The sequence below is a fragment of the Podarcis vaucheri genome, assembly GCF_965113315.1.
Source record: "Podarcis vaucheri genome assembly, chromosome: 13".
NCBI lineage: Eukaryota > Metazoa > Chordata > Lepidosauria > Squamata > Lacertidae > Podarcis > Podarcis vaucheri.
This window is the reverse complement of record NC_138751.1, coordinates 48,962,934-48,990,389: the sequence shown is the minus strand read 5'-3', so window position 1 is coordinate 48,990,389 and position 27,456 is coordinate 48,962,934. Positions and strand designations below refer to the sequence as shown.

The window sequence follows — 27,456 nt, the reverse complement described above, 5'->3', positions numbered from 1 at the left end:
ATGGTCTGAAGCTCAACATCAAAAATAACAAAGATCGTGGCCACTGGTCCCATCACCTCCTGGCAGATAGAAGGGGAAGAAACGGAGGCAGTGAGAGATTTTACTTTCTTGGGCTCCATGATCACTGCAGATGGTGACAGTCACGAGATTAAAAGATGCCTGCTTCTTGGGAGAAAGCAATGACAAACCTAGACAGCATCTTAAAAAGCAGAGACATCACCTTACCAACTAGCGGAGTCTGTAACCTGAAGCGTATGTAACCTGTGGTACCACTGTAGACTGAAAGTCGAACACGACTAAACAACAACAAAGGTGCAACTGGAAGGAATTTTTAAAATTTTGTTCCTTCTATCCAGATGGGCTTCATCGCGGGGAGGATTTTAATCGAGAACCGGAAGTGTCCGTTCGTGGGAAAGTCTCTGCGCTCCTTTACCTCTAGGGGTTTTTGCGATCCGCCCAGCAGATCTCCGGATCTCCGGCCTGTCGGTTGCTTTTGCAAAGAGCCTCGCCTCCCCGGAGGAAGGGGAAGGATCTGCGCCAGCGAGGGCTCCGTGCAGCCGGTAGGAAACGGAGTTGCCTTGACTCCAAAGTGCGTTCCCACGCGAGAGGGAGCCTCCAAGTTCTGCGCGCTTTTGCGCGCTCGGAGCGGAGTGGCCCGTTGCGCGCCCGCCCCGGGAACCGGGTGGGTTTGTAGCAGCGCAACACGCGTGTCTTGGGAATTCAACTTGTGGCTCACCGTGGGGACTCGGCTCTGGCATCTTTCTCTCCATCCCGTTATGATCACAGGGCGAGAGTGCTCCTGAGCAGGTGCAGAGCGTTCAGGGCCGGACTGAGACCTTTGGAGGCCTTAAAAGATTTGGGTGCGCCCATATCATGGGTGTAGCCAAGGTGGGAGAAGGGAGGGGCGGCTGCCCCTCCCCAATCAGTACAAATACAGTGGTACCTCGGGTTACATATGCTTCAGGTTGCAGACTCCGCTAACCCAGAAATAGTACCTCGGGTTAAGAACTTTGCTTCAGGATGAGAACAGAAATCGTGCTCTGGCAGCGCAGCAGCAGCAGGAGGCCCCATTAGCTAAAGTGGTGCTTCAGGTTAAGAACAGTTTCAGGTTCAGAACGGACCTCCGGAACAAATTAAGTACCTTTACTTAACCCGAGGTACCACTGTACATAGCTATTGTATTTTAGTGTTTTGTTGGAAGCCGCCCAGAGTGGCTGGGGAGACCCAGCCAGATGGGCGGGGTATAAATTATTATTATTATTATTATTATTATTATTATTATTATTATTACTGAGATTCTGTTCTCCCCCAACAAAAGGCCTGGCCTCCCCTAACAAAAATCCTGGCAACGCCCATTGGGTCATATGCTGTATATCCAATTCAGAATATAAACACTAATAAACTGTAAAATGAAATTTTATTTTGGGAAATGAAATGAAACCTGCAGTAAGATGGAAAATAAAGTTGATATTTGACCCCCCCCTCCTTTTTCCAATTGCAAAGCCTTTGATGGGAGCCTCAAAATTAACCACACCAGGTAACATCAGAGGGAAAGGTGACACAAGTGAATCCCATTCCACTCCATTGACTCAGCTGAAGCCCTTTGGCTTCTCCCTTCCCAGGCCTGTCTCCTTGCAGTGACTCTCTCTCCTACCCATAATGGAGCAGTACAAAAGGTCTGGTACCCGAGGATGCTCATTTTCCAGTTGTGTCATGCCTGTAATCCATTTATAAACACACACACACAACCAGTGCGGTGTATTGGCTGGAGAGCTGAACTAGGAGCCGAGAGACCAGGGCTAACAAAAAGACAGCACATAAATGTAGCCTATGCAGCACAGATAACTCTGTAACCATGTCCATCCCCTAAGACTCTTGGCAAATGTCTTCTGCTTTGTTGTCGGTCGTACATTTTCTACCAGTTCCTGCAAAGAACGACATGCAGCCCTGAAAAACAACAACACTGATTTCAGGCAAGGCCAAAGTGCAGGCTTTTATCTGGTACTCATCATGCCGCCCCGATGAGGCCAGTCGTTCAGTGCTGCTGAACTTTGAACCTCATTCTTGAGATCAGCTGCAGTTTGCAACTCAAGCTGGGCTAATTGGACGCTGTTGGCGCTTTGCTGGAAGCCAGCAAAAATCAAAGTTCTGGCATTTCAGGCAAAACAAGTGAGCCATCAAAATGCAAGGCATGAGTGTTGGATTAGTGTAGCTGGCAATTTTCAGTAAATGCCATGGACCCTCTTTCTCCAAATTTGAAAAATTTCCTTCCACCACCTCCAGTTTGCTATAAATGGAGACTTTCGCCCATGCACCCCATGAATAATTTTGGTTCAGCCTGTGCCAAATATTTAAAGGATCTCCTACTCCCTTCCCATCAAAGAGCTTTTATGCTTGCGAGACTAAATGCTTTCGCCTCTGCAGTGATCAAAGGCAGAGTCCAGTGCTGGATTTACATATACAGTGGTACCTCGGGTTTACATACGCTTCAGGTTACAGACTCCGCTAACCCAGAAATAGTACCTCGGGTTAAGAACTTTGCTCCAGGATGAGAACAGAAATCGTGCTCTGGCGGCGCGGCAGCAGCAGGAGGCCCCATTAGCTAAAGTGGTGCTTCAGGCTAAGAACAGTTTCAGGTTAAGAACGGACCTCCGGAACGAATTAAGTACTTAACCTGAGGTACCACTGTAAGCTAAACAAGCTATAGCATATCATGTCTGTGGCCACAGCATGAACCACAAAAATCATACATCCAATGTTTCGTTCAGAATATTTTTTTCTTGTTTTCCTCCTCTAAAATCTGGGTGCGTCTTATGGTCGGTTGCGTCTTATGGAGCAAAAAATACGGTGTTCAACACAAAAAACAGCGACCATTTGTTGACAACAAAGGACAGCTGGACATATAACAGTAAGAGCTGTTCGACAGTGGAATTTGCTGCCAAGGAATGTGGTGGAGTCTCCTTCTTTGGAGGTCTTTAAGCAGAGGCTTGACAACCATATGTCAGGAGTGCTCTGATGGTGTTTCCTGCTTGGCAGGGGGTTGGACTCGATGGCCCTTGTGGTCTCTTCCAACTCTATGATTCTATGATTCTATATAAGGGCCCCGTTACCTTCAGTAGCTTAGGGCCTCATCAAACCTAAATCTGGCCCTGGCAGATTCTCACACATTCCATTCAAGCCTGTTTGTGTGCCTGCAATCGAGAAGTACAAGATTCAATGGACCACATTCTCTTAGATTGCCCTTTGCACAGCAGACCTCGCCAACTGATGCTGAGCAAAATGTTGGACCTCTGGCCCACAGCTCTGAGAAGAAGCCAAAGAAGGTTTCTCCTGGCAGATCAGGACGAAGATATTACTGCTTTAGTAGCTTCCTTTTTAGCCACAGTCTTACCCGATATGGTTCCCAATGAACTATCCTTTTGGGAATTAGACAGGGTATAGCACAGGCATAGGCAAACTCGGCCCTCCAGATGTTTTGGGACTACAACTCCCATCATCCCTGACCACTGGTCCTGTTAGCTAGGGATGATGGGAGTTGTAGTCCCAAAACATCTGGAGGGCTGAGTTTTCCTGTGCCTGGATATCCAAATGCACACAACCATAGTGTGACCTTTTAACCCTTGATAGCTTCACCCTTGTCTTTTTCATTATTCCAGTTAATTGAAATGTTTTATACTGAGGTGCCAATAAAGGTATTTGATTGACTGATTGATTGTTTCTGGTTCAGGATTGCCAAATCTGGTTTCTTTCTGGTTGCTAGAAATACACAGGAAGGCAAAAGTTATGAGATGTATCCATAGTCTGAAGATCTTCAGGTCTGAAGATAATTTGCTGTAATTGCTTTGTGTGTTGCAGGGACCAAGAACGGAAACATGAGGTATGTCAGCACGCGAGGAGGAGCTGGAAGTGTCGATTTTGAAGGTGCTCTTTTATCAGGCTATGCAAGTGATGGCGGTCTTTTCATGCCTCAAAAAATCCCAGCTTTAGACTCTGCCACACTTCGAAAATGGAGCAGCTTCTCTTACCCAGAACTGGTGAAGCAATTGTGCTCTCTCTTCATTTCGCCTGAGCTTATTCCGGAAGCGGAACTAAATGGTAAATGAATCCAGATCGGCTATTGAGATTTGACAGCCTTCAAAACTACCGTATTTTTTGCCCTATAGGACGCACTTTTTCCCCTCCAAAAATGAAGGGGAAATGTGTGTGCGTCCTATGGGGCAAATGCAGGCTTTCACTGAAGCCTGGAGAGCGAGAGGGGTTGGTGCGCACCGACCCCTCTCTCTCTCCAGGCTTCAGGAGAGCCCCAGCGCCAGCCCCACAAGGTCGGGGGACAGAGGGAGGCGGAACGCTGCCATCCCGCTGTCTCCCGAAGTGGTTTGGAGGCTGACGGTGGGGAGACCCCGCCGCCAGCCCCGCAAGCTCCGGGGACAGTGGGGAGGCGCAGCGCGTCTTCCCGCTGTCCCCGGACCTGATCTGAAGGCAGGCGGCGGGGAGAAGAGTGCTTCTCCCCGCTGCCGGCCCCACAAGCGCCTGGGGGAAAAATAATTCCCCCCCCTTTATTTCCCCCCCAAAAAACTTGATGTGTCCTATGGGCCGGTGCGTCCTATGGGATGAAAAATACGGTATGTTAGATTTATTTCATGGGAAAATGTTATTTGCTCCCTTTCGTATAATGTAATTAATTTCGGGTGACTCGACAGCAGCGGTAGATGTGCTGGTAGTATTGATTATTCTTATTGTGTTTTATTCAACTTTATCTCCCCCCCCCCATTTTTTTATTCATTTTATAACACAAATAAAAAACACAAACAGAAAAGACAAACAATATGAACAAATTCTTGTCATATCCTTATTTTTCAAAACATTGTTAAGTGGACTTCCCCAAGTCCCACCTACTTGATTTTCATTTTACTTCATCTTTAGCAGTTTACATATATCATAATTTCTAACCATCTTTTTTTTTAATCACACTTAAAATAACTTCACATTTTATCACTTACAAATAATACTATTTTAAAATACCCTATCTTCTACTTCTAACCCTACAACCTATATCCACTTCCAAAGTTTTCTAAGATTTAAATATTAACCTATTTTTCCAAATATTCCTTAAACTTCTTCCAGTCTTCTTCCACCGTCTCTTCTCTCCGGTCAGTCTGGCAAGTTCCATATAGTCGTGTTTTATTCAACTTTATCAGTGTGCCTTGTGCAACAAAATCTCAGGTCCCTGTCTTCAGGGCAGTTTGAAATTTCAGTGAGAGGGTGCTAAAGTTGGGTTCTTGTTCTTTTAAACAGGAAATACAGTCAAACCTTGACTCCCTATTGCCTTCGTTACCGTACATTCCAGCTCAGAATTAAGTGTTCCAGTTTTCGAACATTTTTTGGAAGTCGAACGTCCGACTCGGCTTCTGCTTGAGTGCAGGAAGCTCCTACAGCCAATCGGAAGTCACGCCTGGGTTGTCGAACATTTTGGAAGCCGGACGGGCTTCCGGAATGGGTTAAGTTCGACAACCGAGGGTTGACTGTAGCAGTCGTGGGTGAGGATCAAGATCAAAAGTGCAAGAAGCAGCAGCCAGGGGGTGGGGTTAACCCTTTCCTTCTGTGCTGCGTTCCCAACAAAAGTTCTATCACAGGCATAGGCAAACTCGGCCCTCCAGATGTTTTGGGACTACAACTCCCATCATCCCTGACCACTGGTCCTGTTAGCTAGGGATGATGGGAGTTGTAGCCCCAAAACATCTGGAAGGCCGAGTTTGCCTATGCCTGTTCTATTGGAACCAGCAGGAAAGAATATCTCTGACCAGCCAAATAGTATTGGGGATTGGGATGCAAGACCCCAGTTGAGCTTCAGACCATATTGGGCGGCTCCCAATCAAGTGTTAAAAACAATACAGCATTAAATATTAAAAGCTTTGCTAAACAGGGCTGCCTTCAAATGTCTTTTAAAGATAAGATAGCTGCTTATTTCCTTCACATCTGAAGGGAGGGTGTTCCACAGGGCGGGTGCCACCACCAAGAAGGCCCTCTGCCTGGTTCCTTGAAACCTCACTTCTCGCAATGAGGGAACCACCAGAAAGCCCTCGGCGCTGGACCTCAGTGTCCGGGCTGAACGATGGGGGTGGAGACGCTCCTTCAGGTATACAGAACCGAGGCCGTTTAGGGCTTTAAAGGTCAGCATCAACACTTTGAATTGTGCTTGGAAACGTACTGGGAGCCAATGTAGGTCTTTCAAGACCGGTGTTATATGGTCTTGGCGGCTGCTCCGAGTCACCAAGTGTAGCTGCCGCATACTGGATTAGTTGTAGTTTCCGGGTCACCTTCAAAGGTAGCCCCACGTAGAGCGCATTGCAGTAGTCCAAGCGGGAGATAACCAGAGCATGCACCACTCTGGCGAGACAGTCCACGGGCAGATAGGGTCTCAGCCTACGTACCAGATGGAGCTGGTAAACAGCTGCCCTGGACAGAGATTTGACCTGTGCCTCCATGGACAGCTGTGAGTCCAAAATGACTCCCAGGCTGCGCACCTGGTCCTTCAGGGGCACCGTTACCCCATTCAGGACCAGGGAATCCCCCACACCTGCCCACCCCCTTCCCCCAAAACAGTACTTCTGTCTTGTCAAGGTTCAACCTCAATCTGTTAGCCGCCATCCATCCTCCAGCCGCCTCCAGACACTCACACAGGACCTTCACCGCCTTCGCTGGTTCTGATTTAAAGGAGAGGTAGAGCTGGGTATCATCCGCATACTGATGAACACCCAGCCCAAACCCCCTGATGATCTCTCCCAGCGGCTTCATATAGATATTAAAAAGCATAGGGGAGAAAACGGAACCCCGAGGCACCCCACAAGTGAGAGCCCAGGGGTCTGAACACTCACCCCCCCACTTTCTGGACACGGCCCAGGAGAAAGGAGTGGAACCACTGTATAACAGTGCCCCCAGCTCCTCTAGATGGGATGAACCAGGGTTCTGCTTGCTACACCTCTTTTGTCTGACCACAAAGATTAGCCTAAATTTCTGGACCACTGGCATTGCATTTCCCCTAATTAAATATTGCTGCCCTTATTCTGGAGTGCAGCATTACTGAGGTAAAACTTGACTTGACCGTTATGTTAATATGTCTGAAGGGCCAATATATTGCTGTGCCATTTTTAACCCCCCCATGGTAAATCTTTATTGGTTTAAAATACAGATCATTTACAATGAAGGTAAGTATAAGAGAATTGAATACAAAACACACACACACATCAAGACATAAGAACAAGAAAAAAGAAGATAAAAAGATAAAAAAGAAAAGAAAAAGAACCAAAAATTTATGCCGAATCATAACCATCAAATTATGCATAAAACTTCCAATCATTCTCATTATACTGTTTATATAATCATAATTTTATCACACAGCTTCACATTATATCCTTTTTCATGTATCCCACTAAAATATTCGTTTCATTCATTTTTGCTTACAGGTATAATTCCAGTTCTGCTAAGATGGTATTATTTGTACAATATAATCTTATATATTCCTTAAATATTTTCCATTCTCCATATATATTTTGATTTCAAGCTCCTCTTACTTTTTGCTAGTTGGAAATATTCTATCATGAGCATCTGCCATTCAATTATTGTTGGTATTGTTTCGCCATATTTTCTTTCATGGTTCCAAGCTAACGATGTCTTTTGACTTGTCGTCTTCCGCTAGACCTGATTGACAGAGCATTCAGCAGGTTCAGGCACAAAGATATTGTTCACCTGTCAAGACTGGAGAAGGGCTTAAATGTTCTGGAGTTGTGGCACGGCGTAACATACGCGTTCAAGGACCTCTCCTTGTCCTGCACGGGGCAGTTCCTGCAATATTTCCTGAAGAAGAAGAAGAAGCATGTCACAATTCTAGTGGGTATGTTTGCAGCTAGGACTAATGGATTTCTGCTCGTTTTTTAATAATGTGCTGCCTTTGCTCAAAATCCATTTATTACCGTATTTTTCGCCCTATAAGACGCACTTTTCCCCCTCCAAAAATGAAGGGGAAATGTGTGTGTGTCTTATGGGGCGAATGCAGGCTTTCGCTGAAGCCTGGAGAGCAAGGGGGGTCGTTACACACCGACCCCTCTCGCTCTCCAGGATTCAGGAAGCTATCCGCTAGCTGTGGGAGACCCAGCTCTCCCAGGGCTAGCGGAGAGCTTGCCTGCACCCAGAAGCTTGGGGCGCGCTGAGCTCCGCACGCCCCAAGCTTCGGGATTAGTGCAGTGCTCCGCTAACCCTGGGAGAGCTGCGCGGATCTCCCACGGCTAGCGGACTGCTTGCCGGCACCCAGAAGCTTGGGGTGCGCTGAGCTCCGCACGCCCCAAGCTTCGGGATTAGCGCAGCGCACCTGGGGGGAAAATAAATTTCCCCCCCTTTATTTCCCCCCAAAAAACTAGGTGCGTCCTATGGGCCGGTGCGTCTTATGGGGCGAAAAATACGGTACTTCTTTTCCCCTGGCCTGGAAGTTATGTATTTGCATTTAGGCCCATTCTCGTGTGTTCTATAACCCACTGCCACGGGCTGCATATTTTGGGCACTTCGACAGAGTAGAGAGTAAGGAACAGGGCAGATAAAAATCAATGATTTTTTAAAAAATAAAATAAAATCTGAATTTTTTATTTAAATCAGATTTTTCCCCACTCCTTGAAATTTCTGTCTTCCTGATTTCTGATTCTTCCAGCCATTTTTGCCATTTTGGCATAATCCATCAACTTGATCTGCCGTTCTTCTGTGGTTGGGACTTTATCGGCCATGGCCATAAATTTGGCTGGCTTTAAAAGACGATTAAACAAGTTCATGGAGGATAAGGCAGTCCTTGGCTACTAGCCACAAAGCTCCACTGTCGGAAGCAATATGTATTTTAGATCCCAGTTGGTTGGAATCAATAGTGGAGAATCAAAAGTGAGTGTTATGGTGCAAAAAATACGGTATATAAAATACATTTCAGGGTTTTGAATCAATAGCCAAATAGTGGATCTTATTCTGATTGCCCCAGCTAAAAACCTTGCAGCCTGTTATGTACTGAAGTTCTCACCCTGGGCCAGCAGGGGGATACTGTAGATAGTTTTCACTCAGGTCCACATATGCAAATAGGGGATTGAAAGTGATGTTCAGCGATGGGATAGTTGCAGGAAATGGTTACTGTAGCGTTGTAGTGGAGTTCTATATAAGCAGGCTGGCTGAACCCTTCAGTTCAGTTCTGGCCTGTGAATAAACAAGAGCTGTTTGCTGTCACCGACTCATCTTGATCTGCCAAGACAAAGGACACTGTGGCAGTGTCTGGGCGATGCAGAATGGACAATAAAAGAGGGGTGATAACCTCATTCCTCAAGTCTTTATAAAGAGTACTGCTATATCCACAGGGACATAAACGTTTTTCATGTGGAATCTGTTGGAATGGTCACTCAAGTACAGCCAAGGGCAAGACATTCAATCCTGCGAGAGTAAAAGCACATCTATATTTTAGAATTGCTAGGTTATGCAGATAGGGTGCCAGAGAGTCGAAATGGGTAGGTGGGAAATTGTCATACCATGGGAGTGGGAACCTAAAAGTGGATCAGCGTTATTGATGGTGTTTCCTGGGAGTCAGTTGCTTAGCCTGGAGTGCGCCTTCTTTCCCTCTGACCTTGCAGACTCCCAGCAAGTCTTTAACAGTCTTGGTTATTTTTTCTAAACAGGGACTTCAGGGGATACTGGGAGTTCAGCCATTGAAAGTGTCCGGGGTGAAAAGAACATGGACATATTTGTTCTGCTGCCACGCGGCCTCTGCACTCAGGTGCAAGAGCGGCAGATGACGACAGTGGTTGAAGACAACGTCCACGTGTTTATCAGTGAGCGACTCCATTTTTAACTTCAGAATGCTTCTGGGTTCGGTCCTTGTGGATTTGTTGCCTAGTGGGCAGTAGTGGTGTGCAGTGCTTTTCTCTGGGGGCACGCATGCCCCTAAACATTTTGTAAATCTAAGTTTGGCCTCATTGAGGGGCAGTATTTCAATATGGGGGACGTGGGTGGCGCTGTGGTCTAAACCACGGAGCTTAGGGCTTGCCAATCAGAAGGTCGGTGGTTTGAACCCTGTGACGGGGTGAGCTCCCGTTGCTTGGTCCCTGCTCCTGCCAACCTAGCAGTTCAAAAGCACCTCAAAGTGCAAGTAGATAAATAGGTACTGCTCCGGCGGGAAGGCTGGCCACATGACCCGGAAAAACTGTCTGCGGACAAACGCCGGCTCCCTCCGCCTATAGCGCGAGATGAGCGCGCAAAACCAGAGTCGTCCACGACTGGACCTAACGGTCAGGGGTACCTTTCCCTTTACCTGTTTCAATATGAGTAGGAAAATGAGAGTACCCCTAAACTTTTTTTTTATAGAAAAAAAGCACTGGTGATAAGTATTAAAGTCTGTGTGAGGATATGCAGCCAAGTTACAAATGCACGATTGGTAGATAATCCCAAACTATCACATCCTCTAAACTTGTGTGGTCGGAAGGTGAACAACCGAAACTTAATGTTTTCTACTTTCAGTCACTGCACACTCTTCTCTTTACCTGCAATGGGGTAGGATGTCTGTGAGTGCTCCAACAGGGAGCTCACTCCATTTTGGACTATGGACTTTTGTAACTTTTAAGAATTATTACCTGCCTGATTTTTATCACTGTATTTATTGAATCCTGGCAAGACTTTGCCAAGTGAGCAAACCTTGCATTTTTCTTGTTTACTTAAACAGTCTGAGAGTGATTTCATTGTTAAGAGGGAAACGTAAAAAGGGAGACAAAATCCCAGTCTGCCTAAGCATCCTTGGATATCATGATTATTCTAGAAGGCTATGCACAGAGCTTTCTTTTCAGCCAGAACACTGAATGGCACCATGTTGGCTGCTCTCGGTGTAGACAGTACTGAACTCAATGGACCACTGCCAGTGTTGGGAAATCTGCAGTCAAAATCACAATTACCGTATGTTTGCTAAATAAGTATATGAAGGGGTTAAGACTCACAGAGTTCCTTTATTCCTAGAGAAGACAGATCTGTGTGATGTTATACAGTTGTACTTAGGAAATTGAATGGAATCCGTTCTGGAAGTCCGTTTGACTTCCAAAACATTCAGAAACCAAAACATGGATTCTGATTGGCTTCCTGCAGCCAATCAGAAGCCTTGGGAGCCCAATTGGACATTCGGGTTCCAAAAGAATGTTTGCAAACCGGAACACTCACTTTCAGGTTTGCATCGTTCGGGAGCCAAAACGTCTGAGTTCCAGGGCGTTTGACAACCAAGGTACGATTGTATTCCCTACACCCTGTGCTGGGAAATAGGGCAAAGGATCTTAATCTTTTCTCCTTCCTCCTAGCCTCTATCTGTTTTTTCTTTTCAAGCCAGCAATGTGAGCAGACATACATGCCTGGCCTCTGCTCAGAGCCCAGTAAAAAGCACAAAGTGTTTTTACTCTGCTAAAAGTGCTTCATAGCCTGATTACTCTCGTACGATGGTACCTCTGGTTGTGAATGGGATCCGTTCTGCAGGCCCATTCGCAACATGAAAAGAGCGCAACCTGCAGCGCTGTTTCTGCGCATGTGCGGGTTGCGATTTGCCGCTTCTGCGCATGCGCATGACGTCATTTTGCATTTCTGCGTATGCGCGAGCATCGAAACCTAGAAGTAACCCTTTCTGGTACTTCCGGGTCGCCGCGGGACGTAACCTGAAAGAATGTAACATGAAGCGGACGTATCATGAAGTATGACTGTATTTCTCTCACATACGCACATGGGACGGGAGGTTTAAATTTTAGTTTACAGATTTCATCCTCAACCCCTCACCATTAACTGGTAGGTCCTTTTACAATCTTTGGTGCCCCACTTCCTTCACCATCCCCTTCTCCTCTGGGCTGGCAATGGTGCAGTGGAGCGAGGCACTCTTCTGTGACACGACTGATGTAGCACTTTTCATGCTTGCGTCTTCCATCCCTGCTTCTCCCTCCAGCTGAAGGCAACAGTGATGAAATTGATGAGCCCATCAAAGAACTGTTTGCGGATGAGGATTTTTCAAGAAGACACAACCTGATGAGTCTGAATTCGATCAACTGGTCCAGAATTCTGGTGCAGATTGCTCATTTTTTCTACGCCTACTTCCGGTGTGCTCCATCTATGGATGCTGCTCCGCTGCCAGTTGTGGAGGTGGTTGTTCCAACTGGGGGAGGAGGAAATCTCACAGGTTAGCAAAAAAACAACAACACCAAAACGCTTCCTTGAGTTGTGATGAATTCTGCTGGACCTGTCTGAAAGTTTCATCGCTGGAGATGGGAGGAGCTGTAAAACGAGCAGCACGTCAAAGACAACTTTTTATTTTGCTACTTTAGTGCAAACCTAGTACTCCTAAAGGGTGCTGTGGGTTAAACCACAGAGCCTAGGACTTGCCGATCAGAAGGTTGGCGGTTCGAATCCCTGCGACGGGGTGAGTTCCCGTTGCTCTGTCCCTGCTCCTGCCAACCTAGAAGTTTGAAAGCACGTCAAAGTGCAAGTAGATAAATAGGTACCACTCCGGCAGGAAGGTAAACGGTGTTTCCGTGCGCTGCTCTGGTTCGCCAGAAGCGGCATTGTCATTCTGGCCACATAACCCGGAAGCTGTATGCCGGCTCCCTCGGTGCTGCAACCCCAGAGTCATCCACGACTAGACCTAATGGTCAGGGGTACCTTTACCTTTAGTACTCCTAAACAATCTGGCCAAATTTCTGAGGTTTGCTGAATATTTCTCCTAGTTCATCGTGGCTCACTGAGCCGCAGGCATTGACTGAGCCCCTATGTTTAATTGTCATAGACCTGGGATTGGGCAGCTGGAATACAGCCAGTTTATGTAACCAGAACAACTAAATTCTGCAACCTGCATAAATTACATAAGCAGAGCGGAGTGCATGCTTTACATATTTCTGCAGTTTTGCTGTTTTGCATAATTTGGCTGGCTTTCATCACTCATGGATGACAGACAAGGAACCATGCAAAACATATAACCATAAAACATAGCAATTAAATTAACAGTAAAATGCCACCAACTTCCAATATCACCAATCACAACTGTATTCAGTATTGACAATCAGATCAAATAGAATAGTTGAAATGATTTCGGAACCATATTGTGCAGCTGCTTTATGTAAGGAGATCTGTGGTACAAATTACTGATGGTTTGTTTCTTTGGTCCAGCTGGATGTCTTGCACAGAAGATGGGGCTCCCCGTTGATCTCGTGGCAGTGGTAAATGACAACGATGTGGTACACAGAGCTATCCAACAGGGTGATTTCTCATTGTCCAGGTCTGTGAAGTCAACACTGGCTTCAGCAATGGATATTCAGGTAATTTACCTGGAGAGGAACGTGCTGTTTAGTATGGTAGAAATGTGAAGACAAGCTCAACCTCTCTTTCAAATCAGAACCAGTGATGGTCCTGTGTGAGTGTCTGGAGGTGGTTGGAGGATGGATGGTGGCTAACAGATTGAGGTCGAATCCTGACAAGACAGAAGTACGGGGACAGAAGGCAGGCAGGTGTGGAGGACTCCCTGGTCCTGAATGGGGTATCTGTGCCCCTGAAGGACCAGGTGGGCAGCCTGGGAGTCATTTTGGACTCGCCGCTGTCCATGGAGGCGCAGGTCAATTCTGTGTCCAGGGCAGCTGTTTACCAGCTCCATCTGGTACGCAGGCTGAGGCTCTACCTGCCCACAGACTGCCTCGCCAGAGTGGTGCATGCTCTAGTCATCTCCCGCTTGGACAACTGCAATGCGCTCTACGTGGGGCTACCTTTGAAGGTGACCCGGAAACTGCAATTAATCCAGAATGCGGCAGCTAGACTGGTGACTGGGAGCGGCTGCCGAGACCACATAACACCGGTCTTGAAAGACCTACAATTGGCTCCCAGTACGTTTCCGAGCACAATTCAAAGGGTTGGCGGTGACCTTTGAAGCCCAAAACGGCCTCGGCCCAGTATACCTGAAGGAGCGTCTCCACCCCCATCGTTCTGCCCAGACACTGAGGTCCAGCTCCAAGGGCCTTCTGGCGGTTCCCTCACTGCCAGAAGCCAAGTTACAGGGAACCAGGCAGAGGGCCTTCTCGGTGGTGGCACCCTCCCTGTGGAACGCCCTCCCATCAGATGTCAAAGAGAACAACAACTACCAAGACTTTTAGAAGACATCTGAAGGCAGCCCTGTTTAGGGAAGCTTTTAATGTTTGATGCATTACTGTATTTTAATATTTGGTTGGAAGCTGCCCAGAGTGGCTGGGGAAGCCCAGCCAGATGGGTGGGGCATAAATAATAAATTATTATTATTATAGCTCCCTGAGCCTCCCCCAGTCATTCTCCATTGATGGGCCATTCCATCAGCCTTGCTGGGAGATCAGCTCCATTGGCCTCCTCTCTCCCCCATTTGTCAATCATCATCGGCTATTCCATCAGGCTGACGCAGAGGAAGAAATGGGCTGTGGCTCTGCTTAGGAACCAGCCACATATGGCTTCCATTCCAGCTGGCTTTTTGCAGGAACTACTGGGCAAGAACTGGTGCCTGAGTTTGACTGCCAGTTTGACAGCCAATTTCCTCCCTTTCTCAAGGGAAAAGGTAGTGAGGGAAACACCGAGAGTTAGTTTGGGGAAGTCTGTTGGGATGTTCTTCCTGGATGAAGCCCTGGTTGGTGAAGGAAGTCCTTGCAGAGTGACTCAGCTGCCTCAAGATCCTAAGACCGTTCCCTTGAACTATATAGAGAAGGGATGGAGAAACCATGGCTCTCCGGGTGCTGTTGGACTCCAACTCCCATCAGCCATATCCAGAGGTCAGGGATTATGGGAGCTGTAGTCCTGAAAAATCTGATCTCTCTCCCTGATTTAGAGCCACACCATAGCCCTATGGGTATTCTGGAATGTGACTGTCTACAATGGTACCTCGGGTTAAGTACTTAATTCATTCTGGAGGTCCATTCTTAAGCTGAAACTGTTCTTAACCTGAGGTACCACTTTAGCTAATGGGGCCTCCTGCTGCCACTGCACAATTTTTGTTCTCATCCTGAAGCAAAGTTCTTAACCCGAGGTACTATTTCTGGGTTAGCGGAGTCTGTAACCTGAAGCGTCTGTAACCCGAGGTACAACTGTAATGAGATTTGTTGATGGGTGCCTTTTTCCTGCAATCCATTTCCTTTGGCTCCTGCATAATCTTTCCCGCATCTAAATGCTTGCTTGCTTCTGACCATAAACCTCCTTCTAGAAAACGGCTTGTGCCATCTTTTCCTTTGCTAGGAACCTTACAACATGGAAAGGATCTTTTGGCTGTTCTCCGGCTCAGACAGCAACTTGGTCCGAAGTGTGATGGAAGAATTTTACTCCGCTAAAAAAGTCCAGCTCCCGTCCCAGTTGCAAAAGAAGGTTAGTTATGATTTGCCTATGATTCTTCAGCTTGCTTTTAGTTTGAAGGCTCTCTTTCAGGAGCGGCTGCCGTGCAACAGGCCTCACGTCAGAAGCATCGCTTCCTGGAAGGGAGAGGAGAGGTATTGGTGGGGAGATATAATAATAATAATAATTTATTATTTGTACCCCGCCCATCTGGCTGGGTTTCCCCAGCCACTCTGGGCGGCTTCCATAGAAACCAAAAATACATTAAAATATCACACGTTAAAAAGTTCCCTGAACAGGGCTGCCTTAAGATGTCTTCTAAATGTCAGGTAGTTATTTATCGCTTTGACATCTGGTGGGAGGGCGTTCCATAGGGTGGGCGCACACTACCAAGAAGGCCCTCTGCCTGGTTCCCTGTAGCTTTGCTTCTCACAGTGAGGGAACCGCCAGAAGGCCCTCAGCGCTGGACCTCAGCGTCCGGGCAGAACGATGGGGATGGAGACGCTCCTTCAGGTATACTGGGCCAAGGACGTTTAGGGCTTTAAAGGTCAGCACCAACACTTTGAATTGTGCTCGGAAACGTACTGGGAGCCAATGTAGGTCTTTCAAGACCGGTGTTATGTGGTCTCGGCGGCCGCCCCCAGTCAATGCAGTGATCAATGCAGTGCTTAGGGATGGCAGGATGCAGCTGTGCCAATCAACCAGTTGCGATGTTCACTGGGCAGGTGATGTCTACAGTTTCTCTGGTGGAATCTAGGTAAAGGTAAAGGGACCCCTGAACATTAGGTCCAGTCGTGACCAACTCTGGGGTTGTGGCGCTCATCTCGCTTTATTGGCCAAGGGAGCCGGCACACAGCTTCCGGGTCATGTGGCCAGCATGACTAAGCCGCTTTCTGGAGAACCAGAGCATCGCATGGAAATGCCGTTTACCTTCCCACCGGAGCGGTACCTACCATATTTTTCGCTCTATAACATGCACCCGACCATAACACGCACCTAGTTTTAGAGGAGGAAAACAAGAAAAAAAATATTCTTAACACAGTTGGTGTATGATTTTTGTGGTTCATGCTGTGGCCACAGACATGTGATCTGACAGTGAGTTTGGAGTAGCCCAATGCAAAAATCCTGAGGATCCATGTGGATCCGTGCTTTGTAACCACGTTTTAAGTGGGGAGGGAAGGAAAAGCACTCAAGGGACAAGGAACACGCGTGGGGTGGGTGGAGAAGGATGCTGTTAATAATGCAGAAGAGGGGTATAAGGGGAGAAGAAGCATGCGTGGGGTGTGTGGAGAAGGATGCTGCTAATAATGCAGAAGAGGGGTTTAAGGGGAGAAGGAACACACGTGGGGTGGGTGAAGAAGGATGCTGCTAATAATGCAGAAGAGGGGTATAAGGGGAGAAGGCTCCTCTCCTCTCCCACTTTGCTCCTTTAAAGCAAGCAGGCTCTGCTTTTCTTCCTCCTCCCCGCTCATCCCCGGCTTAGCGAGCTGAAAAACTTTGCTGCTATGTAGCGAGCTGAGTGGGGAGGAGAGAGGGACGGAGAGCCTGCTTGCTTTAAAGGAACCAACCGGACAGGAGCCGCTTACACTTGTGTAAGCGGCTCCTCTCCTCTCCCGCTTTGCTCCTTTAAAGAAGCAGGCTCTCTGTCCCTCTCTCCTCCCCACTCAGTGGCTCTTCTCCCGCTTCGCTGTTTCAAAGCGAGCCACGGAGGAGAGAAGGAAGGGAAACCATGGATCCTCTGCTCACGGCTGCAGCAGTTCCCCCCAGCCACCCTTAGGCATTCCCTCCATAACACGCACAGACATTTTCCCTTACTTTCTAGGAGGAAAAAAGTGAGTGTTATGGTGCAAAAAATACCATATTTATCTACTTGCACTTTGACGTGATTTCGAACTGCTAGGTTGGCAGGAGCAGGGACCGAGCAACGGGAGCTCACCCCGTCACGGGGATTCGAACCGCCGACCTTCTGATCGGCAAGTCCTAGGCTCTGTGGTTTAACCCACAGCGCCACCCGCGTCCCTCTGGTGGAATCTACACATATATTTAAAAACACTGTGGAAAAAACGTACATAAAGCGTAATACAGTGGTACCTCGGGTTAAAAACTTAATTCGTTCTGGAGGTCCGTTATTAACCTGAAACTGTTTTTAACCTGAAGCACCACCTTAGCTAATGGGGCCTCCTGCTGCTGCCGCACCACCAGAGCACAATTTCTGTTCTCATCCTGAAGCAAAGTTCTTAACCTGGGGTACTATTTCTGGGTTAGCGGAGTCTGTAACCTGAAGCGTATATAACCTGAGGTACCACTGTATTTGCAGCTGTATCCTCTGAGTCTGGTTACAGCTTTCTGAGTCCTCTGTCTCGTTGCAGCTTTCTGAAGGTCTGAAGTCTTGCTCAGTCTCTGATGAAGAAATTGTCCAAACCATGAGACGCTGCTGGGAGGACAACCGCTATCTCCTCTGTCCCCATTCCGCCACTGCTGTTTGCTACCATTATAAGCGCTCCAGTTGTCATCCAAGCATGTAAGCATGAATTTGTCTGCACGCTTTAGTAGCTTTCTTATTACAGAATTATATATATTATAGAATATTGTAGTATTATTATAATATACTTGTCAGGGAACTGACATCAGAGGCACGGGAGAAGGAGAGGGTCTCTGATTCTGCAGGAGAAGGTCCCAGCGCTAGGGGGAGACTCAGCTGGGAAGAAGGGGAAGGGAATAAGTGTAACACCAGGGATCCAGGAGAGCAACGGGACAGGGAGGTGCAGGGGCTCCAGGACTCTTTGCTGGAAGTTAGTGAGGAGAGCCCAAGCACCCCGCTGCCCACGCCCACCCTGCGCAGGAGACTCCCGCGCAGTGAGAGGCGGAGACACTTGGGCGTCAAACAGCTCTTATGTTGGCAGCGCTTTAAGAAACGCCCACAGACAGATTCTACGAGTGACTAAGGGCAGCCATGCTGAGATGGGCTGTGCAGTCCGAAGGGTTTAACCAGGCAATCTAATGCCCAAACAGGGCAGGATTACGCACGAGTAACTCCCAACCACTACAATACTAAAGCATGCAAATGAATATAGCAATTTTAAAAATATATTTATTATTTATTAATTAATTGCATAAATAAATTATATTGCAGCGATAATAAGATTAATAAAATCATAGTATTAACAACAACAACAACCTGTGCTTTTTGTTTCTTACCAGTATAATACCCATCCTGAGAACATAAAATGATGTTGATAAAAAGGTGCTAACCTTTAAAGCCTTAAAATGCCTGAGTCCTGCATACCTGAAGGAGCGTCTCCACCCCCATCATCCATCCCGGACACTGAGGTCCAGCACTGAGTGCTTTCTGGCGGTTCCCTCGCTGCGAGAAGTGAAGTTACAGGGAACCAGGCAGAGGACCTTCTTGGTAGTGGCACCTGCCCTGTGGAACGCCCTCCCAGCAGATGTCAAGGCAATAAACAACTATTTTACTTTTAAAAGACAACTGAAGGCGGCCCTGTTTAGGGAAGTTTTTAATGTCTGATGCTGTATTGTTTTTAATATTCGGTTGGAAGCCGCCCAGAGTGGCTGGGGAAACCCAGCCAGACGGGCAGGGTATAAATAAATTATTATTATTATTATTATTATTATTATTATTATTATTATTATCCACTCCCCCATCTGCAGCATGGGAGATAATACTATAAATTTAGCTTGTAGTTATTTATCTCCTTGACATCTGATGGGAGGGCGTTCCACAGGGCGGGTGCCACTACCAAGAAGGCCCTCTGCCTGGTTCCCTGTAGTTTCCCATCCCTCGGAGCTGAACCTCAGTGTCCGGGCTGAACGATGGTGGTGGAGACGCTCCTTCAGGTATACAGGGCCAAAGCTGTTTAGGGCGCAATATGTGAAGGGACCCACAAGGATTTGAAGATCAACAAATTTACTGTGGCAAGAGCATTCTTTGAGACGGAACCCATTCAGTCCTGTCCAAATTTCAGAGACGTTTTGAGGTTTGAGATGTGCTCATTTCCTCTTTTCTTCCGCTCCAGTTCCAGGTGTTGCTTGGCTCCTGCCTCCCCTGTGAAGTTTGAAAATGCCGTTCTCAAAGCCGATCTCACCCTCGACATCTCGCCTGAGATACGGAAGCTGAAAGACATGGAGACCAGATCTTGTGCCCTGAAGAGAGGCGATGACTGGGCAAAACTACTGCGGCAGCAAATAGAAGCAGTTGCGAAACAGAGAAATCCTACGCCAAGCTGAACATTTGCAACGAGTCCCCTAGTTGATTGCGCCATCGAAGCCTCCTACTTTTGTGCAAGGCATATGATAAGAAAGCTGGCGCTGCTTTCGCTAATGAATAAAGCATAGTTGTGTCACAGTTCTTTCAAAATCATCATCATCATCATCAACAACAACAACAACAATAGTACAGTCATACCTCGTGTTGCGTTTGCTTCAGGTTGCGTGTTTTCAGATTGTGTCCCGCGGCGACCCGGAAATACCAGAAAGGGTTACTTCCGGGTTTCGCCGCTCGCGCATGTGCAGATGCTCAAAATGACGTCACGCGCATGCGCAGAACTGGTGAATCGCAACATGCACAGACTCGGGTGGCGTTCTGCTCAGGTTGCGAACAGAGCTCTTTGCAACCAGAGGTACCACTGTAATAATAAATTTATACCCCCCCCCCCCCAAATCTGGCTGGGTTTCCCCAGCCACTCTGGGCAGCTCCCAAGAGATTATTAAAAACACCAAAACATTCTGCATTCTACATTTCATAGCATTTCCATTTTCCATTTCAATTCATCATCATAATAATTCATTATTTATACCCCTCCCATCTGGCTGGGTTTCCTCAGTCACTCTGGGTTGCTCTGAACAGAATATTAAAAACACCAAACATTAAAAACTTCTCTAAACAGGGCTGCCTTCAGATTTCTTCTAAAAGTCAAATAGTTGTTTATTTCCTTGACATCGGACGGGAGGGCGTTCCACAGGGCGGGCGCCACCACTGAGAAGGCCCTCTGCCTGTTTCCCTGTAACCTGATTTCTTGCAGTGAGGGAACCGCCAGAAGGCCCTTGGTGCTAGACCTCAGTGTCCAGGCTGAACAATGGGGGTGGAGACGCTTCTTTGGGTATACTGGGCCTATTACCTGCTAAAAGTGATGAGCAGTTGTTGTTGGCATTTGTCTGCCTCAAGATACAATGGAGTGCACTTCTGGGGGTGAAATCAAATTGCTGGGGAATCACAGTGCCTGTTGTGGTTGCGGAGACCAGTAGCTTGTAACTATTGTTTCTGCTATGGAAGTGAGAGCTGGACCATAAAGAAGGCTGATCGCCGAAAAATTGATGCTTTTGAATTACGGTGCTGGAGGAGACTCTTGAGAGTCCCATGGACTGCAAGAAGATCAAACCTCTCCATTCTGAAGGAAATCAGCCCTGAGTGCTCACTGGAAGGACAGATCCTGAAGCTGAGGCTCCAAGACTTTGGCCACCTCATGAGAAGAGAAGACTCCCTGGAAAAGACCCTGATGTTGGGAAAGATGGAGGGCGCAAGGAGAAGGGGACGGCAGAGGACTAGATGGTTGGGCAGTGTTGTCGAAGCTACCAGCATGAGTTTGACCAAAGAGCGGGAGGCAGTGGAAGACAGGAGTGCCAGGCGTGCTCTGGTCCATGGGGTCACGAAGAGTTGGACATGACTAAACGACTAAACAACAACAAAGCATAAATGTAAGGGTGGCATCTTGCCACAAGGGGGCAGAGCCACCTAAGCTTTGATTTGTTTAAAAGCTCTTCTGATCCTAACTGAAATGATTCAAGAACACTCACTTCCTTGGGTCTGAATTATACGCAAGTAAAACCCCGGAGCCAAGTCTCTGCAATACCTTCTGCTTCTTGCGTGGTTGGCAAGGAATTTGGTTCCATTCACATTTTAATACTAGCCAACCTAATACACAGTTCACAAAACGATATATGGATTGAAATGCTGCTCTCCTTTGATTTTTGCACTTATTTAGATTTTGTGGCCCAGTTCCAGTAAAATAAAACACAAAAATGAATGTATTGGATGGAAGGGTGCATGAAAATACACATATTAGAGAAAGCAACGTACCAAAATACAGTCATACCTTGGGATAAATATGCTTCAGGATAAGTATTTTCGGGTTTCGCTCCACGGCAACCCGGAAGTAACGGAGCGTGTTACTTCCGGGTTTTGCTGCTCGTGCATGCGCAGACGCTCAAAATGACGTGACACGCATGCGCGGAAGCGGCGACACGCAGACACGCTGTCACGTCTTACGTTCTGTTCAGGATTCGAACGGGGCTCCGGAACGGATCCCGTTCGCATCCCAAGGTACCACTGTAATGCATTGGGTTGGTGAAAATTGCTTGCGAAATATGTATATTAGCAAAATTGCATAGAAAAATGGGTCTATCAGGAGAAAGGCATCTTGGATGCTGGCAATTTTCGCGAGAACATAAAAATATAATACAGTAATCACAAATGGATGCTGAAATATGGTGAACTCACATTATTATTATTATTATTATTATTATTATTATTATTATTATATGCCACTCATCTGACTGGGTTACGCCAGCCACTCTGGGTGGCTTCCAACAATGTCTTCTAAAAGTCAGATAGCTGTTTTATTTCCTTGACATCTGCTGGGAGGGCGTTCCACAGGGCGGGCGCCACCACCGAGAAGGCCCTCTGCCTGGTTCCCTGGAACCTCACTTCTCGCAGTGAGGAAACTGCCAGAAGACTCTCGGAGGTGGACCTCAGTGTCTGAGCTGGACGATGGGGGTGGAGACGCTCCTTCAGGTCTACATGGTAGAGGCCATTTAGGGCTTTAAAGATCAGCAGCAACACTTTGAATTGTGCTCGGAAACGTACTGGGAGCCAATGCAGATCCTTTAGGACCAGTGTTATATGGTCCTGGCGGGCACTGCTAGTCACCAGTCTGCCAGCCACATCAAGTGAAACAGACAGTGTGTGCTCCTGCAGAAAGACAAAATAACTCAAAAAGAATAAATAGGCTTTCCTTGTGGAGGGGGTGAGCTTTGGGCAGAGGAGAGCAATGCTATAGAGGTTGGGGAGATTCCCTTGTTCTCCTCCCAGCCCGCCATATTGGATGGGTGTTTCCCATCTTCCTCCCATTGACCATGCCAATGTGATTGTTGGTGAGATTAAATATGGGCGCTCCAAAGCAGGCATAGTTTGGGTGTGTACTGGAGGAATCCTGCAGATCCAAGATCTCCTCTGATCCACTCCCAGGATGCCCCATTCAGGCCTCTACTGGTGTCAGAACACCAACGGCAAAGGAGTTGTGGCAGCAGTAAAGCTTTCCACAACAACAATAAATGGAACTTGGGTCACCCTCAGTGGCCGGCCAAATTGCACAGCATGAGAGGTGCCCGCCAAGACTGTTGCAGTCTTGCGGGTTTATGAACGCCCCAGAGATTATTGCGATCCCTCCTGAAATATGAAGGTCTCTTTGTTTTAGGAGAATGGCACGTATCGGACGCTGCATAATATGTGCAAATTGGTTCCACTAAGAAAGTATTGCATTTAGCATTAATTCTTTAGATAGTTCCTTATTATGTAATTACATAAAGGTGTTTTTTTTTAATGCTCTTCAGCCAACAGCTTTTTAGGCACACCACTTAGAAATGCAAATAATTTATTTAACAATTTAAATGAATAAATATATAAACGCCTTAAACGAACGCTCCCCAAGCAGCTTGCAGGTGTTGATAAGAAGTCAGTTCCTACCCTACAGTTTACCATCTCAAAGACCCAACATGAAGGGAAGAGGGATTGGGAGGGAGGGATGAAGAAAAAATGCAAACTTGGACACTATTTCTTAGTTATGGAATTCTTCTAATGGCCTGGTGGGAAGATTTCAAGGAGAAGCCAGAATGTTGCTGGTCTTTCAGCAGAGCAGAGACCTCGCAGGCCCATCCATCTCGCTCCCCTATAGCTTGAGATGATAGAAAAGTCCTGTAGTGATTGATCAATGATGGCTCCTTCAACATTCAGGCCGACACTTCCTGATACACTCATCAACTGATCGGCCAGTGTGTTTGAACTGAGCTATTACATTTGTGTTTTTCGATGACAGCTGTCCCTAAGGTTCTATAAGTGCGATGAGTCCCATTCATGGCTTTTCATCTGATTTTGTCCAAGGCAATGACTCAATAGTTGAATTGGAGTTGGCTTTGCTTTTGAATTTTGGTTGCTGTAATGTTTATCTTTCCTTCTTTGAATCTTATTTGGGGAGAAAAAAGAGAACAAAACAAACAAGGGAGTGTGAACTGTCACAAAGGACAAAGACCGCTAACCCAGAAATAGTACCTCGGGTTAAGAACTTTGCTTCAGGATGAGAAAAGAAATCGTGCAGCAGCAGCAGGAGGCCCCATTAGCTAAAGTGGTGCTTCAGGTTAAGAACAGTTTCAGGTTAAGAACAGACCTCCAGAACGAATTAAGTTCTTAAGCTGAGGTACCACTGTACTAGTATTATGAAGAGAATATTATGAAAACTTATCTGAAACCACATTCTCTTCATCAGGCATGATTGTACAAATCCTTATCATACCTGCTTTGTCACATTTCCCCCTCTGAAGTGGAAAGCCCAGAACTCTTGAGCTTTTCTTTCGAGGTGATGAGCCCCAGTCCTACCACTTTGGGGCACGGGTGGCGCTGTGGGTTAAACCAAGCCTAAGACTTGCCGATCAGAAGGTTGGCGGTTCGAATTCCTGTGAAGGGGTGAGCTCCCGTTGCTCGGTCCCTGCTCCTGCCAACCTAACTGTTCAAAAGCACATCAAAGTGCAAGCAGATAAATAGGTACCGCTCCGGCGGGAAGGTAAACAGCGTTTCTGTGTGCTGCTCTGGTTCGCCAGAAGCGGCTTAGTCATGCTGGCCACATGACCCGGAAGCTGTACGCCGGCTCCCTCAGCCAGTAAAGCGAGATGAGCGCCGCAACCCCAGAGTCATCCACGACTGGACCTAACAGTCAGGGGTCCCTTTACCTTTACCTTTTACTTCCCCAACTCAGCTATCATGTCTTATTTACTTCTGTATCATTTATTTATTTCACCCTTTCAGCGTATGATTTTATTTGTGCTCTGGGTGGCTGCAAAGCAGCTTAGCGTTCTTTGAATGTCAATTATTCTAATCAATAAATGAAAAAAAATCTGAAAGTATTTCTTAACAAATGTGATGTTGTGGTGATGGTATCTGTAAACCCAGCTGACAATGGCTGCTGATGCAGTATATATTTAAAGCACATTGCATTACTAGGAACTGTAGTTTGTTAAGGGTTGTAGCAGGCATTGCAGCTCTGTGAGGGGTGAACTACAGGATTCTTTGGGGAATGACATATGCTTTAAATCTATGGCCCAGGATGAATGACGCCGTGGTAAGCCAGGGGAGAAATACTGCTTGTATTTGGCATCCCAATTCTAGGTTCCTTGGTGGGGGAGGGAAGAGTGTAAACCCCACTGAATTCTTTTACCAGAATGTAACTGTACACAGTGAGAGCTGGACCATAAAGAAGGCTGATTGCCAAAGAATTGATGCTTTTGAATTATGGTGCTGGAGGAGACTCTTGAGAGTCCCATGGACTGCAAGAAGATCCAACCTATCCATTCTGAAGGAAATCAGCCCTGAGTGCTCACTGGAAGGACAGATCCTGAAGCTGAGGCTCCAGTACTTTGGCCACCTCGTGAGAAGAGAAGACTCCCTGGAAAAGACCCTCATGCTGGGAAAGATGGAGGGCGCAAGGAGAAGGGGGCGACAGAGGATGAGATGGTTGGTCAGTGTTCTCGAAGCTACCAGCATGAGTTTGACTAAACTGCTGGAGGCAGTGGAAGACAGGAATGCCTGGCGTGCTCTGGTCCATGGGGTCACGAAGAGTCGGAAACGACTAAATGACCAAACAACAACAACAAAATGCATTTTGTAGAGTACGATGCTCTTTTCGGGCAAAGACATCAAGGCAATCTTGTTACATTTAATAAGCCAGCTATTTAAATTTATGCTTCTAAGCCAACAGAACAAAGAGATCACATATATTAAGCCCACAGGGTAGGCAGTTCAAGGTAAAAGTACTGAGACAAGTGGGTACTAAGTGAAAGGAAATAAGTTCTGAGAAATTCTTAGTTAGTGGTTTACATGGGGAAGATGTTATAGTGAGTCAACGGTGGAGTGATCCAGTACAGTTAGAATACACTTTGCTAAATCAAGTACAAAAGATTACTTAGTTGACTTTTTAAAAAAAATTTTTCATCCCAAATTGGGAGTGAGGGGTGAAGAGAGAATAAATCAAATGGCCAGGCTTTGTTCTTGCAATTTGCTGCAAGGCATTCCTAAATGTGTTAATGATAATGAAGCACCTTGCTGTTGTCTTTTAAATGGAGCTCTTTCAGGCTGTAATTAAGTACAGACACCCAGCCCTACCTGTCTGAGGAAGGCAGTAGCAGGCAGGCTTTGGAGGGATTTTACAAAGTGTTAGGGGGACACCCCACCCCAGAAAGGGCTCGTGTACATAAAGAGAAGAGGAACAATCCAGACCCTCTGCCTTGCAGGACACCTTTGGGAGAAGAAAAGGCTAAGGAGGAAACTCTACACAAATCCTTAAGGCGGCTGGATGGTGCCTTCTAAGCCTCCTTCCAGCAACTCCTGCAGTCAAGCTAGTGCCAAACGACTTGCTCTTCTTTCCTTTGGACCCCATCAGTGAGGACGAGAGGAGGGAATGTGGGACCACCAGTCCTCACAACTGCTTCATGGGCGCAAGACCTCCTCAAAAGACTTGCTGAGACCACCAGGCCAGAGCTGTGCTTTGTTTCCTTGAAGAGTTAACTACACTGGTCTCGGGTGGTGTACAGCAGGCACCCCCAAATTCTGCCCTCCAGATGTTTTGGGACTACAACTCCCATCATCCCTAGCTAACAGGACCAGAGGTCAGGGACATAGGCGCCGACTCCATGGGGCTTGAGGGGGCCCGAGCCCCCTCCAAAATTCGTTTGGGGGGGCTCTGCCCCCCAATAATCTCCGGCGCCCCTCCAGCAGAGCGCCATCGCCGCCCCTCCCCCAGCCCAAAATGCACAGGGTCGGGCTGCCTGCATGCCTCCTGCCCTCCCTCCCGAGCAAAAGCTCCACCCAATTTCCTTTGGAGCTGATTAATAGGCGCAGCACGCTCTCCCCTATTCGCTCACGAGGAGGCGACGCCACTTTATTTGCATATTCATGAGCTTATTTATTATTCATGAGCTTTCCCGGGCCCCCCCCCCAATATTTTTTATAAGTCCGCGTCCCTGGTCAGGGATGATGGGAACTGTAGTCCCAAAACATCTGGAGGGCCGAGTTTGGGGGTGCCTGTTGTAGAGTTTTATTGCTTAAAGGTAAAGGGACCCCTGACCGTTAGGTCTAGTCGTGACCGACTCTGGGGTTGCGGCGCTCATCTCACTTTATTGGCCAAGGGAGCCGGCGTACAGCTTCTGGGTCATGTGGCCAGCATGACTAAGTCGCTTCTGGCAAACCAGAGCAGCGCACGGAAACGGCGTTTACCTTCCCGCCGGAGCGGTACCTATTTATCTACTTGCACTTGACGTGCTTTTGAACTGCTAGGTTGGCAGGAGCTGGGACTGAGCAACGGGAGCTCACCCTGTTGCGGGGATTCGAACCGCCGACCTTCTGATCGGCAAGTCCTAGGCTCTGTGGTTTAACCGACAGTGCCACCTATGCCTGAATCCAACAGATGGAGGGCCAAGCAGGGGCTGAACCCCACTGCAAAAATAGCTGCCAGGGCTGCCGGCCACCTGAGGAGGGGGCTCTATATAATTCCTTCGCCGAGGTGCAAGGAGTGACACAATTTTTGTGTTCCCCTCCCCTTGACTGTGCCGTTGGCGGGGGCCAACCTGGCAAACCCCTGGGTATACCCCTATTATGGAACAACTCTCATAATCCCTGACCATTAGTCATGCTGGCTGGGAGTGATGATGGGAGTTGTAGTCCAACACAGCTGGAGGACAACATGTCACCTACCCTTCATACGAAGCATGGAAAATCGTAATAAGCAACTGGTTACTTTACTTCATTTTTTTTGG

At 47.3% G+C, this 27,456-nt stretch overlaps 1 protein-coding gene across 3 annotated transcripts; it reads left to right on the top strand.

The window, feature by feature from the left end:
• The first annotated feature begins 423 nt into the window (after positions 1-423).
• On the top strand, positions 424-19,729 carry THNSL2 (threonine synthase like 2). Of its 3 annotated transcripts, none has more exons than XM_082194978.1 (9): positions 424-560; positions 3,856-4,095; positions 7,697-7,891; positions 9,696-9,848; positions 11,984-12,214; positions 13,198-13,346; positions 15,271-15,396; positions 17,733-17,884; positions 19,398-19,729. In XM_082194978.1, the coding sequence occupies exons 2-9, from the start codon at positions 3,873-3,875 to the stop codon at positions 19,606-19,608; spliced, it is 1,440 nt and encodes a 479-aa protein (XP_082051104.1). In that variant the 5' UTR covers positions 424-560; positions 3,856-3,872; the 3' UTR covers positions 19,609-19,729. The 3 variants fall into 3 exon arrangements, with proteins under 3 accessions (XP_082051104.1, XP_082051106.1, XP_082051105.1); XM_082194980.1 differs by having other exon boundaries at positions 452-589; XM_082194979.1 differs by having other exon boundaries at positions 545-682.
• Positions 19,730-27,456: the final 7,727 nt, after the last annotated feature.